This window comes from Phalacrocorax carbo, chromosome 3 (assembly GCF_963921805.1).
Source record: "Phalacrocorax carbo chromosome 3, bPhaCar2.1, whole genome shotgun sequence".
Taxonomy (NCBI): Eukaryota; Metazoa; Chordata; class Aves; order Suliformes; family Phalacrocoracidae; genus Phalacrocorax; species Phalacrocorax carbo.
Window position 1 is genome coordinate 128,610,286 of NC_087515.1, and position 14,607 is coordinate 128,624,892.

A 14,607-nucleotide genomic window follows, 5' to 3' on the forward strand; every position below is an offset into this window, starting at 1 on the left:
GAGAAAGCCTCCAAGGATAGCCCCAGAAATCAGAGGGCTGCAAAGAACGCACCCACAGAGGTGGTGATCTGCAGGCAAACAGATCCTTGATGATTCTTACAGAAGGCCAAGGGAAAAGCAGATCTTCGTTCTTGCCCACTGTGGAAATAAGTCGTGACCTAGCCTATCCCTCCGAACCATTTTTCACCACTAGCAGTCTCCTAGGCTGACCGCCATGTTGCGCCATTGCCAGCCCCCAGGCAATGTAGGAGCACATCTGTCAGCTGTAAGATTCTTGAACAAGAACCTTTTTGAGGGTACAATCCTGGCCAGATGATGCCTGTTGATGCCAGCTTTGCCCTTCGTTTGCTTAGCAGAGATGAGCAGGCAGTTCCCCACCTTACCTAGGATCAGATGCTTGGGGAGCACAGAAATTAGGAGTGTTTCATGTGGTCGTTCCCAGATTTTCCAGCCCATCCCTTGTCAACCCTTTTATTCCCATTCCTTCTGTCCTCCTGCCAGTTTTACTCTTGGAAATCCCTGTCCAGGAGCACCTTGCTGGCCTGATTGCTCTGCAGGCTTCCTCCCCTTTGTCCATTTTTTCTGCTCCTGGTTGCAGCCTCTGAAGAGGTGCTTGTGCGGTGGAGGAATTTTCCAGATCTGGCCTGTCTGCTACAGCGCATGGCTCGAAACAAGGATATTGACTGGGTCCTCAGGAAGGGTGGTTTGGAATGGGTCTGCTTACCCTGAGCCCCTGGGCGGCAGGACTCTCATCGGGCTGTGCCCTCCCTCACACTAGGGCTCCATGTGCGTCTACAAAGTGCCGCTCTCTGATGATATCGCCAAGGAGGCGGGATACGACCCCAGCTTTGGCATGTTCCAGGGGATCCCCAGCAACGACCCCATCAACGTGCTGGTCCGAGTCTATATTGTGCGGGTGAGTATAAGCACGTGGTGTGGCAAGGCGTGATCCTGCGCTCCCTTCCACGGTGCGCACCAAGGAGTTGGTCCCAACGCTGTAGGGATGTTGGTTTTTAGCGCTCAGTGCATCAGGGCCAAGGATGCAGCATGAGGACTGAAGCAACTCATTGATGGGGACATGAATGTTGTCTCTGTAGCTGTGTGCTCCAAGCACTGGGAGCACCCCAGATCCAAGCTCCTGCCAGATCCAGAGACATTTCTTCTCATAGGTAGGGTGGATCGGTGTGTCTGTCCTAGCGGTTAACTCAAGATGAATGATTTGGATCAGCCTGGACTGTGAGGCGCTAGCTCCTTACATAGCCATGACACCTCAGTGAAGCACGTGCAGAGCCAAATGGGAGCTGGCAGGGTCCAGTAGACCTGGTTGGAGGGCATGGCACCTCCTTGAGCACGTGCTGAGCTAACACACCTTTGTTTGTGTGGAGTGTGCTCCAGAAAATTCCTTTCCTGACCCCTAAACTAGTCATCTGTGTGTCCCCAAGCATGTGAGTGAGGTACTGAAGCCAGGCACTTGAGAAGGAGCTCAGTCCTACCAGAAGCCCTGGGGTTGCTCTCTGTCGCCTCCTTGTCCTGGTGTTTTACAAACGCAACCTACTTTGCGTTTCCCGCTAGCCTAATTCGCCACCTAGTGCTGCATCCTATTGCCCAAAGGGATAAGGAGTCCCCCATCCATCACCAACAGACTGAGGCAGCAATGGTAGACACCAGCCCGGTCAGCACCACCACCAACCAGGAGTGGCTAGATGTGTCCTGGCACAGGCATCTGCTGTTGTGTGCCATGATGGGGGTTGGGACCAGAGAGTTTGGGGCCGCTCACCCCCTTCTTGGGGAGAAGCCAGAAGCCCTTGGCCCTCAGGTAGTGAGTGGAGACAACAAGAGGGGAAGGGGAAAGTCATGCTGACCTCTTGGTCAGGTTGTTGCTCTGGGTCTTTCTTTAGAGGAGTCTGTTTCTTTCCACTGATAAAAGAGAAGCTAAAGGAGACTGGTTATGTCTCTTTGAGGGGACACGGCCAGCCCCAACCCTACCCCAAACAGGGACAGGGGTTAACACAAGGCTGGACTTATCCCCAGTTTAAACCAATTCACTCTATTTAGGAGGCCCAAAGAGCTTAACCACATGCCTATGGCCAGGCGAGGCCCGCTGGTCTCAGGGATGGAGAATGGGGCCATCCCCGAGTTCTTCACTACTGGGGATGACACTGATGTACCACATCTGTTCTCTACAGGCCACGGACCTTCACCCAGCTGACATCAATGGGAAAGCTGATCCCTATATTGCCATCAAGCTGGGGAAGACGGACATCAAAGACAAGGAGAACTACATCTCCAAGCAGCTGAACCCTGTCTTTGGAAAGTGAGTTGCCCCAGCCCTGTTACCTGTCTGCACCTGGAAAGGGTGAGCTAAGCCTGAGCCAAGCTTGCCAGCCCTCAGACCTGCACCCTAGCCGTTCCACAGCTGCTGCTTGGGCTCAAAAGGCAGGACTCATCACACAGAACTTTCCTTGCAAGCAGTGTAGGCATCCTTATTTCGGCCATCTGTCCTTTGCCGGTGCTACGGTCAATATAGTAAAGGGTGTTTAAGAGATGTCCATATCTGATCAAGATTAAGTACCTACTTTAGGAATCATTAGATCTGAATTCCAGTGAGAGTATGGCCTGGATCTCCAGTGACACACAGACTTAGTTTCAGGACTATTGACATTCAGGTCAAGCAATGACCCTGTGCCACCTAGTGTCTAGGGCTGCTGGATCTGGAACAGCCTGTGCAGAGATTTAGTTAAAACCCCTACCTCAAACGTCCTGCAGTGGTAGATGCAAATTAAACACCTTCCACAGACCAGAGCAGACCCACCTCACCCACGTGTCTGTCTTGAGTAGCAGCCAAACCCTTCAACAGCTTTTCTCTTTCCCCTGGCCTAGATCCTTTGACATCGAGGCCACCTTCCCCATGGAGTCCATGCTGACGGTGGCGGTGTACGACTGGGACTTGGTGGGGACTGACGACCTCATTGGAGAGACCAAGATTGATCTGGAGAACCGCTACTACAGCAAGCACCGAGCTACTTGTGGGGTGTCGCAGACTTACTCCATGTACGAGCAAAGCTTTCTCTGCCCAACCTTCTGCCTGGACCCATGCCTCTCTCATCTTCCACACCAAACCTAGATCTCCTGGAGGAATCTCCCTCCTTTATTGCCTGCTAATGGAGGAGTCTGTGCTCTACGCTCACTCTTAAGACAGGTTTTGTGACCAGCACAGCAGGGCAGCAGTGGAGCGGGTTGTAAGGAGCCCAGGGCAGGGAGGAAAGGACAGAGGGGCACTGGTGGGACTGGATAAAGGGGTGAGGCCAGAGCTGAGATAGCAGCAGGAGCAAAGGAGCAATGCTGAGCATCAGGAGTCAAGTGGGGTGTGCTGGAAATTTCAGGTCTGAGTCAGCACAGAGTAAAGGGGCTGGGGTGGAAGGGTGTTAGCAAAGTGTAGAGCGGGGGCACAGAGCGACCTAGTCTACTCTGAAGTTTCACATTTGCTGCCTCAGATCCTTTCCCTGTGAATCCAGGGTCCTTCATGGCAGTAGCATTTGTTTTGCTGGCAGAGGGGAACAAAATCGCTTTTTCCTCCAAATCTTGCTACCACCTCACTGACCTTGCCCTCCTATTTACAGACATGGTTACAACACCTGGCGTGACCCCATGAAGCCCTCCCAAATCCTGTCCAAGCTGTGCAAAGAGGGCAAGGTGGATGGGCCGCACTTTGGGCCAGGAGGAAGAGTGAAAGTTGCCAACAGGGTCTTCACCGGCCCCACGGAGATTGAGGATGAAAATGGTACCTGTCCCATGGGATGAAGGTTGTGATGGGGAGCAGGGTTCTGGGGTATTCCCTTATCATCCAGGACTGCAGACAGAGGTAGTGGCCCCATCACCCCAGAGCTGCAATCACTCTCCATCCACCACCTTAAATGGACCTTCCAGTATGTGACCAGTTAGACAGAGTTTTATAGACCACCCAGGCCAGTGGGTTGCTTTCAGAATCACACATGGACATCCATAGCATAGCATCACCAAAGCTGCCTTTGAAAACTTTCTCCTGGCAGTGGATGCCCAAAAAAGCAATGCAGACAGCCCACCCTGGCCTTTCCAGGGTTTAGGAAGCCATTCTCCATGTCACTGCATCCCCAAACAATGGTTGTGTCCCAGCACACTCGCATTTGCCCAAGAAAGATGAAAGCAGGCCAGGAGGGGTGCAGAAGAGGAGGGGAACATGGCCAATGGATGTAGAGCTTGTTCAGCCTGGGAGAATTCAGACTGGCAGGGAATCTGGACCTTCCATAAATGACTAGGGTTAGAGAGAGGAGGAGAGGGGTTAGGAAATGTTGACTGAAGGACAAATTGTACACAAGGAAATGGAGAGCAGTAGCTAGTAGGCAGTTCTCCGCCCTTGGAGGTAGGGGTAGAGGGACAGGGTTTTTTGCTGTCCCTGGTGTCTCTCTGCCCATTTCTCCAAGCTCAGCCCTTCCCTTGCCCACGCAGGTCAGAAGAAGCAGACGGATGAACACCTGGCCCTGACTGTGCTGCGCCACTGGGAGGACATCCCACGGGCAGGCTGCAAGCTGGTTCCTGAGCACGTGGAGACGCGTCCGCTGCTGAACCCTGACAAGCCAGGCATCGAGCAGGTCCTCAAAGTCCCACAGCCAAAGTGGGACCTGCAGAGCCTCCAAGCAGGGAGCAGAGATGTTAGCTGGGCAGAGCAGCCATAACCCACCTTGTCATGGGGAGCAGAGGCAGGGGAGGCATCCTGCAAAGAGTGGCCCTTGGGCATCAGCAGCCCTTAACAGTCACCCGTTGACCCTAGCAGACTAAATTTTCAGTGCCTCTCCTGCTCCGGCCTGCATCCATGTCATACCCCCAAGTCCCTTGGCCCCCTGGCTCCCCAATAACTGTGCACCTCAGCACCACACCATGCCAGGAGACATCCTTCTGCCAAGGGTGAAAAAGGACTCATGGCATGGGGGAGCCCTGCCTCGCCCTATATCTGGCAGGGTTCAGTGCTGCAGGCCTGGGTCCCACATCTGGCATGGCCAGACAGATGTTGAAGGGCAAAAGGAGCTGGGGGGAATGCTGCCAGGTGAGGGGCTGCAAGGAGGGACAAGGGGAGCTGACTGCATCTCTCCAACCTTGCAGGGTCGCCTGGAGATGTGGGTGGACATGTTCCCCATGGACATGCCTGCGCCCGGCCCCGCCACTGATATTTCCCCCAGGAAACCAAAGAAGTAAGGAACCTCCCAGCCAAAAAACCCCAGGGAAAACCCAAGGCTGGGGATGGAACCCTGTTTCTCCCCTCTCCTGCTGCTGCTCCATGGCCAGCCCATCTCTCTGCCCGGGTACCCCAACCATGCGTGCATTTCCAGAGATCCCAAGAGTGGAGGCATCAAGTGATGTCTTTCCTCTCCCAAAGCTGCTACTGAAGGGTGGTGTCCTGCCTGTTCCATCCCCTGCAGCTCCCGATCTCTCTCATCTGTGAAGACTAGGAAATTAATTACCCAGTCCCCAGCAGACCAGCATGCCCAGCCCTGACCCCTCCCAGGCAGGGGCAGGGTTAGCCCAGGGCAAGGCATCCCCGGGCAGCCTTCATGGGTCCTTTCCAGGAGGTGAAGGTTGCCCAGTGTGGCCAGAGCCGAGGGCAGGGGACATTACTGGGACTGAGTTGGCCAATCCAAGCAAGACAGAGCAGGCAACAGGCAGTGTGATGAAGACTCCTCACCCTACCCTCTTCCAGCTTATTTAGAGAGAAGAAAGACATTTCTTCCCTCAGCATCGCTCCTAGCCCTGCCTTACCCTGCTAGACCGTGTCCTCAGGCTCCTTTTCCCACGCCCAGGGCCAGGATACAGGGACGGCACTGGGCATCCAGGAGGGAGTCTCTTGCACTCCTGTGCCTAGCTGATGATGCCTTGGATGGAGAGAACATCCCTTGGTCCCAGTGGGCTGCAGATGGGGTCTGAACAGCAGGGCAGGTGGCCGCAGGAAAGCTGAGGCCAAGGGCAAGGTCCAGGCACCAGCACGGACTGGAAAAGCAGCCCAGGACAGCCATGCTCAGCAGTGTCCCGTGAGCTGGAGCCGAGATGTTCCTATTGATGGGCTGAAAGAGAGGGTTTGCAGGTAGATAGCTTGTTTCAAGCAAGGTGTATGCCTGGTTCTCATCCTAGGGGTTTAATCCATCTCTCTCTTTGCTGGGAGCACCGGACACCACCCAACATTAGCTGTAGGTGCTGGAGAGGCATGGCAGGGGACAAGCTCCCACACTTGGGAGAAGACAGGAGGGACCTGGGAGGGACCAGTCCCACAGCTGGGCTCAGCCAGGGCATTGCCAGAGGGAGATACCAGAGGAGGTGGGTTAAGGAAGCTGTAAATCCCCTTCCCCTCACCTGTAGGATTCCCTGCTACTTCTAGCGATGCGTTGGGCTTGTGGCCGCACAGCTGCTTTTCTCTGCCGCCGTCCCCCAGCCTTCCCCCAGCCTTTCCATGTCACAGCTGTGCCCAGCGAGGACTCTGGCTTCTCCTCTTCCTCCACCCGCTCCCACCGCAGCTGCTTTCTCTATCGCCAAAATTCCCAACCAAGCCAAACGTGGTTGGGAAACGCTGAGTTGCTGCACACAGAAGGCAGTGCTGGGAATGTCTCGGAGCCTCTGCACCTGCTGGAGTCCTAAGAAGGACTGTGATGCCCAGCAGGCTGCCCTGGACATGGGAGCAGGACTCACTCCTGAAGGCACCAGCAAATGCCCCCCATTTCTAGGGGGTGACAACCCTGCTGAGTAAGGGGAGCAAACCAGGAAGAAAGCTGGACTCAGATTGCTTTGCAGAGCCCATTTTAGCCACAAATCTACCAAAGACCAAGCCTGGGCTGTCCCTGTGAGCATTTGGCTTGGGCTTTGCAGAGGTTCAATGCACAGGGAGGTAAAGCTCCCCTTGCTTACCCTGCCTGGGCTGATCTGAGCTCACGTGGAGATCCCCCTCCTCTTCTTGCCCTCATGATCCCTCAGATAAGGTCCCTGTGAGCAGTTCCCTGTGGTCTCGGTGCCTGGTTTCTGGCAGCATCACCCCGTTCCTTCCTGCCCCTCCACCTGCCCCCATGCCTCACGTCCTTGTCTCCCTTCCTCCTGCCAGGTATGAGCTTAGAGTGATAGTGTGGAACACAGACGAGGTCATCCTGGAGGACGATGACTACTTCACTGGCGAGAAATCCAGTGACATTTTTGTCAGGGGGTAAGTACATCATGGCACGCCAGCATCGCCTCCCCTGCTTCTCCCTGGGGGGTGCTAGGGCTCACTGGGGTCCCCGCGGTGGTTTTGGATCCGGGGGTGGGTACGACGTGGACTGCGGTGCAGGGTCAGATAACGCCAATGCTGCCATTGTCTTCGTGCTGTTTGTTGCCTCTCCATCCCTCGCTCTCGGCTGCACGCCCCACTGCGTGCGCCTGGCCTGGCCGCCCGGCTTTGAGCTGCGGGTTGTTACTTGGAACACCGATGAGGTGCTTTGGGAAGACAATGCTTTCCTGACAGAAGAGAAGATGTCTGACATCTTTGTCAGGGGGTAATGGCCATGGCCTTGCTGCCTGGTCCCGTCTGCCCCTCTTCCCCTTTTTGGGCTTATCTTGATGCCCCCACTTGGCATTTCAACCCTGCAACCTCCAGTTCCAGCATCTGGAGCCAACTTGTGGTTAGTTCACAGAGAATCATAGAATCATTAAGGTTGGAAAAGACCTCTAGGATCATCAAGTCCAACCACCAACCCAACACTGCCACATCACCTAAACCATGCCCTGAAGTGCCACATCTACACATCTTTTAAATATCCCCAGGAACGGTGGCTCCCCCACCTCTCTGGGCAGACATCTCTGCTTCACTCTCAGCCAGCAGTAGGGGAAAGTCCCTTCCAAATCTTGCCCATACAGAGATGAGGGGACCCACACCTGCTCATAGCCTGATTCTTTACAGCACCTCAGATCAATGCAATGGCATTTCAGGCTGGTGGCTGACTATGCTGTGATTTCCCACCAGTCTGTTAAACTGCTCAGTGCTTCCTCTGCAGCCTCGCCAGCTCAGGCCAGGTCTCCTCTGCTTCCACCTCAGAAAACTGGGCCTGTTTAGTGGCTCAGGTCCTATCAGCCCAGCAGCCTTTCTGCAATGGTTCTGAACCTGATATGCTCCAGCCCTTCCCCACCTGTGTAGGAGGGAAATCACTCAACCTTTATGTTTTGCAGGGCAGAGCAGGGCATCGGCACGCTCAGAGCCCAAAAGAACAACCCTGCATTGGGTGCCTGAGCATGGACTCGTGTCCCTGCTGGCTGCAGCCCCTTAGGGCAAACAGACACCCAAAAACCTGAGAGCACCTGGGGAACAGGGGTGCCTTGGCTCGTCAGAGAAAGGGGCTGAGGGGCAGTCACAGCCTTTACAACAAAGCTGTGTTCCCCCAGGGCCCAGACTTCCTGGTATGGACCATCCTCTGTTTCCCTTTTGCTCTGGGAATGCTGCTTAATGGAGCCAAAAAACATTAGGGGCACATGCACATGCAATGGCAAGGTCGGCATGGCCACCCCGTCTCCCATGGTGGCATGACTGGGACCCCGCTGTCTCCAGTGACACAGTGCCCACAGTGCCTATGTGAGGTGGGCATTTTGGGTCCCTTTGCTGGAGACTGGGTCAGCAACGACAACCCCATCCTTAAGCAGAGCATGCAACAGGCCCTAAATACCTCTGATGGGCTCACATAGATGTGCATGCTTTGCTGGCCTGGAGACGTCCTGGCTGCATGCACAGGATGGTCCTCTGCCCTCTCCTCCCTCCTGTACCATGTGCCACCCCTCTCATCCCTCCGGGCCCTGCAGGTGGCTGAAGGGTCAGCAGGAGGACAAGCAAGACACGGATGTCCATTACCACTCACTCACCGGTGAAGGCAACTTCAACTGGCGCTACATCTTCCCCTTTGACTACCTGATGGCGGAGGAGAAGATCGTCATCTCCAAGAAGGAGTCCATGTTCTCCTGGGATGAGACCGAGTACAAGATCCCAGCTCGCCTCACCCTGCAGGTCTGGGATGCTGACCACTTCTCGGCCGACGACTTCCTCGGTAAGCTGGGGGTCCGCTGCGCTGGGGCAATGGGGCAGCCAGCGTGGCCGGACAAGTGGGGAGCAGCGTGGGGTGAGACAAAACCTGTACAGGAACAGAACCTGGAAGGGCAGCTCTGCTCCTCAAGCCCACAATGTCCTCAAACCCCTCTAGATGCTGCTCGTAAGAGTAGGTAGGATGAGAGTCCTTGTCTCCTCTGCTGCTGTTCAAAGGCTGCTCCTGTAGCAGAGATGTCAGCTTTTTAGTTTGCAGACCTAGTTCAGAGTTGCTCTCCAGGGCAGGAGATGCTGGCCCAGCCCACCTCCAGCCAAGGACTCAGCTCTTTGGGGGTGCCAACATCTGTGCTTCCCTTTCTCCTGCCAGGGGCCATCGAGCTGGACCTGAACCGCTTTCCCCGGGGAGCCAAGACATCGAAACAGTGCAGCCTGGAGATGGTGACGAATGAGGCAGAGCTGCCCATGGTCTCCATCTTCAAGCAGAAGCGGGTGAAGGGCTGGTGGCCGTTTGTGGCCAGAGATGAGAATGATGAGCTGGAGATCACCGTAAGGATGGGGAAAAGGAAGGGGTTTTGCATCCTGGGCACTGCACTCTTTGCAGACACCCTCCACCCCCCAGCCCTTGCCTCTGTTCCCTCAGGTCCCCTCCGTCACTATGTCCTGGGGGGCTGAGGTGGGGAGCATTGCCTGGGTCTCAGCACAACTCTCTCCTCCTGCAGGGGAAGGTCGAGGCTGAACTGCACCTTCTGACAGCAGAGGAGGCAGAGAAATCCCCCGCTGGGCTGGCTCGCAATGAGCCTGATCCGCTGGAGAAACCCAAGTAAGTAGGAAACCCCTCTCCCCAGCAGGCACCTGGGCTTCTGGGATATGTTGTGGTGGTCCCCAGGGAGGGAGCCAGGCACAGGGAGGCAAGGAGGGGTCACACTGGGGGATGTAGGAATGAGGGTTATGGGTAGAGCCATCTCTATTGGTTCCCCCATTGCCTGCTATTCACTGCCCCACTGCTTTTCCTTACTCCATTCATCCTCTGCCTCTCTTCATGGCTCCATCCCCTTTCCTTGGCCTTCCTCCTCCTCCCCTCCTGTCCTCACCATCACATTCCAGCTTCAGTGGGAATCTTCACACTCCCTCATGAACCTGCATTACTCCACCTTACACGTCATGTTGTCTCCCCTTGTCCTGATCCTCCTGGTTGGGCTCTTTCAGTCTGTGCAGGCTTATCCAAGGAAGGGGATCCTGCACCTCCCTTTGCCCACCATGTCCATTGTTGCACTGCCAGCCACGCATCCCTTCTCTATGGCCATGGCACTAATGATGGGCATTTTCTTCCCCCGCAGCCGCCCGGACACATCCTTCATCTGGTTCCTGAACCCACTCAAGTCCATCAAATACCTCATCTGCACACGCTACAAGTGGCTCATCATCAAGATTGTGCTGGCCCTGTTGCTCCTCATCATGATTGCCCTCTTCCTCTACAGCATGCCAGGCTACATGGTCAAGAAGCTGCTGGGAGCATGAAGCATGGGAGCCTCCCCCACATCCCCAGCCCCACGCAGTGACCTTCCCTGGCCCCATGCCCTTCTCCTCCCTGCAGCCTCTTGGCAGCTTCGGGGGACATCTCCTCCCTGCTGCTCCCGCTGCTGGGCCTCCTCTTTTGCATTCCTCCTCTGTGGGTCCCGTTCATGGCTTCAGCCCCAGAGAAATGGGGGCTGGAGGATGGTGCCGATCCCAAGGCTGTGCGTCCCTCCCCGGGGCTGGTAGAGATGCCCACCTGGCTACTGCAGGGCACCCAAGCCGGGGGGCTCAGAGCCCTTTGCCCACCAGGGCCATGGCAGGTGCCCTCCTGGGGGAGCCAAGCCCCAGGCCCCAGGGGAAGGGGAGCAAGAGCTGGGGCTGCATCGCCGGACCCTGTGAGTGCTGCGGAAAGGCTCCTTGGAGGGACGTTAAGAACCAAGGGAGAAGCAGGGACCTGGTATGGAGCAGCTGGGGACATGCCAGCACCCCAGGATGTCAGCGAGCAGCCCCAGCACCTGCCCCCCCTGCCAGCACGGTCCCACCTCCGCTCACGGCTCCGGCGGTCACTGCCCCCAGTGCAGGTCCCATCCCGCAGCGGGGGACACCCGGCATCGTGCCCCTGCAGCCGCCACGGCCCTGCAGAGAGCCCGGGGGCTGCGCAAGGGGCAGGCCCTGCCCTTCCCTCCCCATGGCTCTGGCAGAGGCGGGGAAGTGTCCACCAGCTCAAAGCCTTCCGAAGGCTACCGACCCACAGCTGGAGGTGGCTGGACATCCCCGGGGGCTCACAGGGAGCCGGGTTCTCTGGCACAGCTGGAGTCTGCCTTGCGCGGTGTGGGGGGAGGGCTCTTTTCTCAGCTCCCTGCAATATAGAGCTGGGGAAGAGCCACCTTCCTCAGCCTCAAGCGTGCAAGGCCCTCACTGAAGAACTGGGGAGACCTCGAGGGTGTTTGAGGATACCACTCTTTTAATCAGTCAATAAAAACGGGCTTTCACTTCCAGGTCTCGGCCGAGGTCTCGTGTTGGGGGGGAGCGCGCCTGTCGCTGGCTGCTTTTCAGGGTGAGCCCTTTCCTCCTTCCCTGCCTCTGCCCCGCTGCTCCCCGGTCGCAGCCTCTTCTCCCGCTGCCCCTCCCCAGTTCCCCTGCCCTGAGCGGCGGCCTGGTCCGCCAGGTGCCCGGGCACCGAAGGGGGCCTGGCTCTGCCGTCCCCTCTGGGCGGGAAGGCAGCGGGCAGGCAGCGACGTCCCGGGGACGGCAGGGACCGAGAGGGGCTGCTGCTGGGCAGGGAAGCCCCGCTCGCTTCCCTCCATCGTCTGCCAGCGGGAGTGGGGGGCTGCGCAGCGCATCATCTCTTCTCGCCCAGCCTAGGAGGGAGGAAGGGGGTGAGGATGGATGCCTGGGCTCCATTTTGTCCCTGAGCAGGAACCCCCAGGGCGGGGAGGTCCTGCAGAGGCCCAGGCTGTGGCACAGAGGGGCTCTGGGGTCCCAAAGCATCCCTGAGCGAAGGGGCTTTGGGGAGTGTGAGCAGCGGGCCCCTCTGTGTTCCCTGGGCCCTGAGGGCAGGGAAAGATGCCTGCGATCTCTCCCCGTCCCCAGGGCTCCTGGGCAGAGGCACGTTGCAGACCTCGCAGCACCTCTCGGGGGCGATTTCGGGGATGCGCTGGGTTCTGTCCCACATGTAGAGCAGGTCCCCAGCCATGGTGAGCTCGAAGCCCAGCCCCATTTCCAGCTGTTTGGTCTCCTCATACCGCAGGATGTGCGCGGTGTGGAGGATGATGGCCAGCACGGGCAGGTCCTCCTCTGCCGCGGGCTCTCTGTAGTGCGGGCAGCTGCCCACGAGGCATCGACGGCACTGCAGGCAGACAAGGTATTCTTCCCTCACATCGCCGTACAGGACTGCCGCGGTGCTGTGCTGAGCTTTCTTCAGCTTCCAGAACATGTTGAGGCAGATCCTGTTGATATCCAGGGACTGTATCAGGCATCTGGCGAGCTCGTCCCTGTTGGTGATGGAGGGCGGGCTCCTGAGGAGCGCTGAGGTGGTGTCAGCAGTGACATTTGCACGCTGACCCACGCCTGCTGTGTGCCCGGGGAGCTTCCCCGCAGGGGCCCCTTTGCTGCCGCTGCTGCTTTCCTCCCGTTCTCCTCCATGGGGCTTCGCCCAGCTGTGGGGGGAAATAGGGGCTGGAGTGTGGGGGCTGCTGTGGGAGAGGAGAGACCAGCACCCTCTCTCTGCCTTCTCGTACCCACTGGGCGATCTCCCAGCTGCCCGGAGGCAGCCCTGCCAGCTCTGGCGTGCTCTGGGTCAGCTGGGTCTTGAGGGCACGGGGCAAGACGAGCCCGGCAGCGCGAAGCCCATAGCAAGGGGCTGGGTGAGCCCATCGAGGGAGAGCGGATGGCAGCAGCCGGCCCTCTCCCGCGGTGCTGGTGGGTGCTCAGCTCTCTGCTGTCCTCAGCCAGCCCCGCCCTCCCTCAACACTCCCCCACACTCTGGTCTTCATCCCACATGAGCTCCTGTTTACAGGATCCAGACAGGTCAAGCAAAACCCTTCGGGGCACTTTTGCCATCTTCCCACATATGTGTAGTTCCCAAAGAGGTGAAATTTCCTCTGGCAGCCCCTCTGCTCCCCAACAACAACCGAGCCTGCGACCGGGTGTTTGCAGTGGCGTAGCCCCCCGCCACGCACGCTGCCGCCCAGGTTTGCACCGGTCTCCTTTCCGCAGCAGCCACACCGGTTTGGCAGTGGCGGACCCAGCGTGCCCATCGCCGTGAGCCAAGCTTTGCCTTTATCATTGCCAATCGCCCGTTGCACCGTGGATGTGCACGGGTCACGAGCAACGCGGGCTGAGGCTGGGCAAACGTGGCTGCAGGGAGCAGGAAAAGCGCAGCGAAGGAACACGGTTTTTCAAGGACAAGCCATCGGGTAGCACAAACCACGAGCAAAGCAGCAGCTGGGGGCACAGAACCCCTCTGCAGCGTCTCCTGGCACAGCTGCTGGGCTCCCGCACCGAGGAGACACCTGAACACGCGCCTCAGGAGCTGTTTCATGGAGAGGGATCCTCAGGGAGAGACAGGACGTGCCCCAGCTGAGCGTGCCCCGCTGCCGCTGCAGGACCCCGAACCCAGCCTGACCCCACGTCACGACCGAAAGGGTTCCCCGGCCTGTGGGTGTGCAGAAATCGTCACCATAGGATTCCCTAATACACAGGGACACGGAAGCTTGATCTCTAAACTTCTCTACTTTGTTACCCTTTGCCACAAATACCGCAAAAATCACTTCTAGCGAGCGTACCTATGTTCAGTGGTGGCCATGGCCGTGTTGGGTTAACGGTTGGACTCGATGATCTTAAAGGTCTTTTCCAATCTAAATTATCCTATGGCGCTATGATTCTATGAACATATATGTATCTAGCTATTACAAGTTATTATCAGCAACCAATAGTATAGCAGTAATTAATTATAGCAACAATTAATCAATAACAATCAATAATAGCAGCAATCAAATATATATATTATGGATTGCTACAATCTTAGCACTAGTGAATCAAACAAGTCATATAACACTAGATATAGTTATGTTGGATTACTTACATGCATATATATGTATGTGTGTGTGTATTTTTGCGGTATCGAGCGCATTAGACAGATCCCAGGAGGGGACCCAACCACCCCAGAAGTGGCAGGACAAACCGAACCAACCCCAGCACAGGGGCCCAGAGGGGGACGACTGAAATAACAGAGCCCCATTTCAAAGGTGATCCGTGTCCCAGAGTCTGGGGTCAGCCAGGCATCCCCGGGGAGGGTCCAAGGTCTCGTGGAAAGCTCCTGCAGACCTGCTTAGGAAAGGGAGGAGGCTGGACAGCATGGGATGGTCTCAGAAAGAGAGGCAACATTTGGGTAAGAACTAAGTCATTTTTATATCATAGAGTCATAAGAGGGCATAGGACACCACCTCTTTGAGCGACCGGTATGTATTATTAATTTCTATTTTTCACCTGGAACAGCCAATGATGATGTTTTC

The 14,607-nt window shown here is 56.8% G+C and overlaps 1 protein-coding gene across 4 annotated transcripts in view; it reads left to right on the forward strand.

Moving 5' to 3' along the window:
* OTOF (otoferlin) overlaps positions 1 to 11,589 on the forward strand; it is a 111,737-nt gene extending 100,148 nt beyond the window's left edge. For all 4 annotated transcript variants that reach the window (XM_064448387.1, XM_064448388.1, XM_064448389.1 and 1 more), the window contains 11 exons: positions 779 to 916; positions 2,187 to 2,314; positions 2,881 to 3,051; positions 3,621 to 3,781; positions 4,486 to 4,628; positions 5,137 to 5,225; positions 7,118 to 7,216; positions 8,839 to 9,080; positions 9,444 to 9,622; positions 9,796 to 9,896; positions 10,414 to 11,589. In XM_064448387.1, the coding sequence (XP_064304457.1) occupies positions 779 to 916; positions 2,187 to 2,314; positions 2,881 to 3,051; positions 3,621 to 3,781; positions 4,486 to 4,628; positions 5,137 to 5,225; positions 7,118 to 7,216; positions 8,839 to 9,080; positions 9,444 to 9,622; positions 9,796 to 9,896; positions 10,414 to 10,594 (1,632 nt within the window). In that variant the 3' untranslated portion in view covers positions 10,595 to 11,589. The remainder of the gene's footprint in view (positions 1 to 778; positions 917 to 2,186; positions 2,315 to 2,880; positions 3,052 to 3,620; positions 3,782 to 4,485; positions 4,629 to 5,136; positions 5,226 to 7,117; positions 7,217 to 8,838; positions 9,081 to 9,443; positions 9,623 to 9,795; positions 9,897 to 10,413) is intronic.
* Positions 11,590 to 14,607: the final 3,018 nt, after the last annotated feature.